Source organism: Bufo bufo, chromosome 4 (assembly GCF_905171765.1).
Source record: "Bufo bufo chromosome 4, aBufBuf1.1, whole genome shotgun sequence".
NCBI lineage: Eukaryota > Metazoa > Chordata > Amphibia > Anura > Bufonidae > Bufo > Bufo bufo.
Genome location: NC_053392.1, coordinates 15,470,228 through 15,472,873, shown reverse-complemented (window position 1 = coordinate 15,472,873; position 2,646 = coordinate 15,470,228). Strand labels below are relative to the sequence as shown.

The following is a 2,646-nucleotide window of genomic DNA, read 5'->3' as shown; positions in this document are numbered from 1 at the left end:
AGGCAGGGGATGTATAGAGACAGGCAGGGGATTTATAGAGACAGGCAGGGGATGTATAGAGACAGGCAGGGGATGTATAGAGACAGGCAGGGGATATATAGAGAGGCAGGGGATATATAGAGAGGCAGGGGATGTATAGAGACAGGCAGGGGATGTATAGAGACAGGCAGGGGATGTATAGAGACAGGCAGGGGATGTATAGAGACAGGCAGGGGATATATAGAGACAGGCAGGGATGAGGCCAGTCTCTGTCTTGGCAATGAGTGAGAATAATATTATATATCAGTGGGGGAGGGGGTTACATTTTGGGGGTCCTGCCCCCCCCCCTCTACTGTCTCTATTGGGGGGGCTCCAGTCTCTGAGGTGACAGTGCAGTCTCTGCTCTGATGTCTCCTCCTGTCTCTGCTGATGTCACTGAGGACTGAGATATAAGGAGCAGCCACAGAGGAGGCGCAGAGGAGCACAGCTGCAGCTCAGCCAGGTAAGAGGGCTCCTTACATACTCTGTGCTGCTGGGGGATGGCTATATACTCTGAGGTGTGCTTATATACTCTGTGCTGCTGTGGGGTGGCTATATACTCTGAGGTGTGATTATATACTCTGTGCTGCTGGGGGATGGCTATATACTCTGAGGTGTGCTTATATACTCTGTGCTGCTGTGGGATCCCTATATATTGGGCTGCTGGAAGAAGAAGATGGAGATGCTTTTATATTGTGTGGTGTAGAGATGATGTGGGTTACCAGCTATCTATAGATTATTGATAATCCTGAGCTCTCTATAGATTATTGATAACACTGAGCTCTCTATAGATTATTGATAATCCTGAGCTCTCTATAAATTATTGGATAATCCTGAGCTCTCTATAGATTATTGATAATCCTGAGCTCTCTATAGATTATTGGATTATCCTGAGCTCTCTATAGATTATTGGATTATCCTGAGCTATCTATAGATTATTGGATTATCCTGAGCTCTCTATAGATTATTGGATTATTTATTGATAGTACTGAGCTATCTATAGATTATTGATTATCTGAGCTCTCTATAGATTATTGGATTATTTATTGATAGTACTGAGCTATCTATAGATTATTGATTATCTGAGCTATCTATAGATTATTGGATTATTGATTATCCTGAGCTATCTATAGATTTTTGGGTTATTGATTATCCTGAGCTCTCTATAGAATATTGGATTATCCTGAGCTCTCTATAGATTATTCATAACCCTGAGCTCTCTATAGATTATTGATTGTCCGATTGTCCTGAGCTCTCTATAGATTATTGGATTATCCTGAGCTCTCTATAGATTATTGGATTATCCTGAGCTTTCTATAGATTATTGGATTATCCTGAGCTCTCTATAGATTATTGGATTATTCTGAGCTCTCTATAGATTATTGGAATATCCTGAGCTCTCTATAGATTATTGATTATCCTGAGCTCTCTATACATTATTGATAACCCTGAGCTCTCTATAGATTATTGGAATATCCTGAACTATCTATAGATTATTGATTATCCTGAGCTCTCTATAGATTATTGGATTATTGAAAATACTGAAATCTCTAGACTATTGGATTATTTATTGAAAATCTGGAGCTCTCTATAGATTATTGGATTATTGATTATACTGAAATTTTTAGATTATTGGATTATTTATTGAAAATCCTGAGCTCTCTATAGATTATTTGATTTTCTCTATTTTAGGTCACCATGAAGGCTGCCTCATCATCTTCAGTCACGCTGCTCGCCTGCTTTCTGATCTTCACAGGACCGGCAGGGGCCCACCCCTTGGAGAGGAGCTACTTTCAGGGCCCCAGGCTCAGTCTCGATGGATTGTTGAGTGATGAGAGCGCCCAGGCTCTGTTATATTTTATAAGGGAAAGAGCGCCGCAGCTGGAGCTAGGTGACCCCCATCTGCAGCTGAGGCTGAACCAGGGGTCGCTCTCCACTGGGCACCAGATGTCATCCCAGGATCTGGCCCCAGTACTCAGCATCCTTCAGACAGTCTTCCAAGAGTCTCGGCCAGAGGAGTCAGCCAGGACCTTCCTGGAGGTGTTTTCTGACCGCCTGAAGAGAGAAGATCCCCCAATCTCCATAGACTTGACTTATCATATCCTCCGGCATATGATTGACATGGCAAAGACTCAGAACCAGAAGCATCAGGCGGAACAGAACCGCATCATATTTGACTCAGTAGGGAAGTAACAAATCTTAGAGCCATCCCAAACAAGAAGAAATGTCCCCTTGATGTCCACAATGTCCTGCAATGACCACACGTGTCTACATGGTGGTAGGGTGGTCTCTGAGCCAGCGCACGGACTGATGGGACTGGGGGAGGTATATGGATGAGGGGGGTTGTCCTTTATGTACAGGTCTCCAAATATGAACTTCTGAATTCATTATGGTCTTCACTTCTCTTTGTGTTTTCCGCATGCTGAGATGTTGTAGACACTTCCCACCATGACAGATACCAGCTCTGGTCTCATTGAATTACCCCAATAATGTACATGACCAAGGCCAAAAATATCAATAAACCACAACCCCCACATTCACACATGAGCCAAAACAGGTGTTCAGAAGATGGTGGGACCATAGGGGAACAAATTGGGGAAGGCTGAGAACATCTCTGGGAGGACATTT

The 2,646-nt window shown here is 43.3% G+C and overlaps 1 protein-coding gene across 1 annotated transcript; it reads left to right on the top strand.

The window, feature by feature from the left end:
- Positions 1-1,716: 1,716 nt before the first annotated feature.
- UCN (urocortin) lies at positions 1,717-2,211 on the top strand. The gene has a single exon (XM_040428007.1). It carries the CDS (start codon positions 1,717-1,719, stop codon positions 2,209-2,211), a length of 495 nt encoding a protein of 164 aa, XP_040283941.1.
- The last annotated feature ends 435 nt before the right edge of the window (positions 2,212-2,646 follow it).

Coding starts and splice junctions, on each gene's coding strand:
- UCN (XM_040428007.1), top strand. CDS start 1,717: ATGAAGGCTGCCTCATCATCTTCAGTCACGCTGCTCGCCTGCTTTCTG.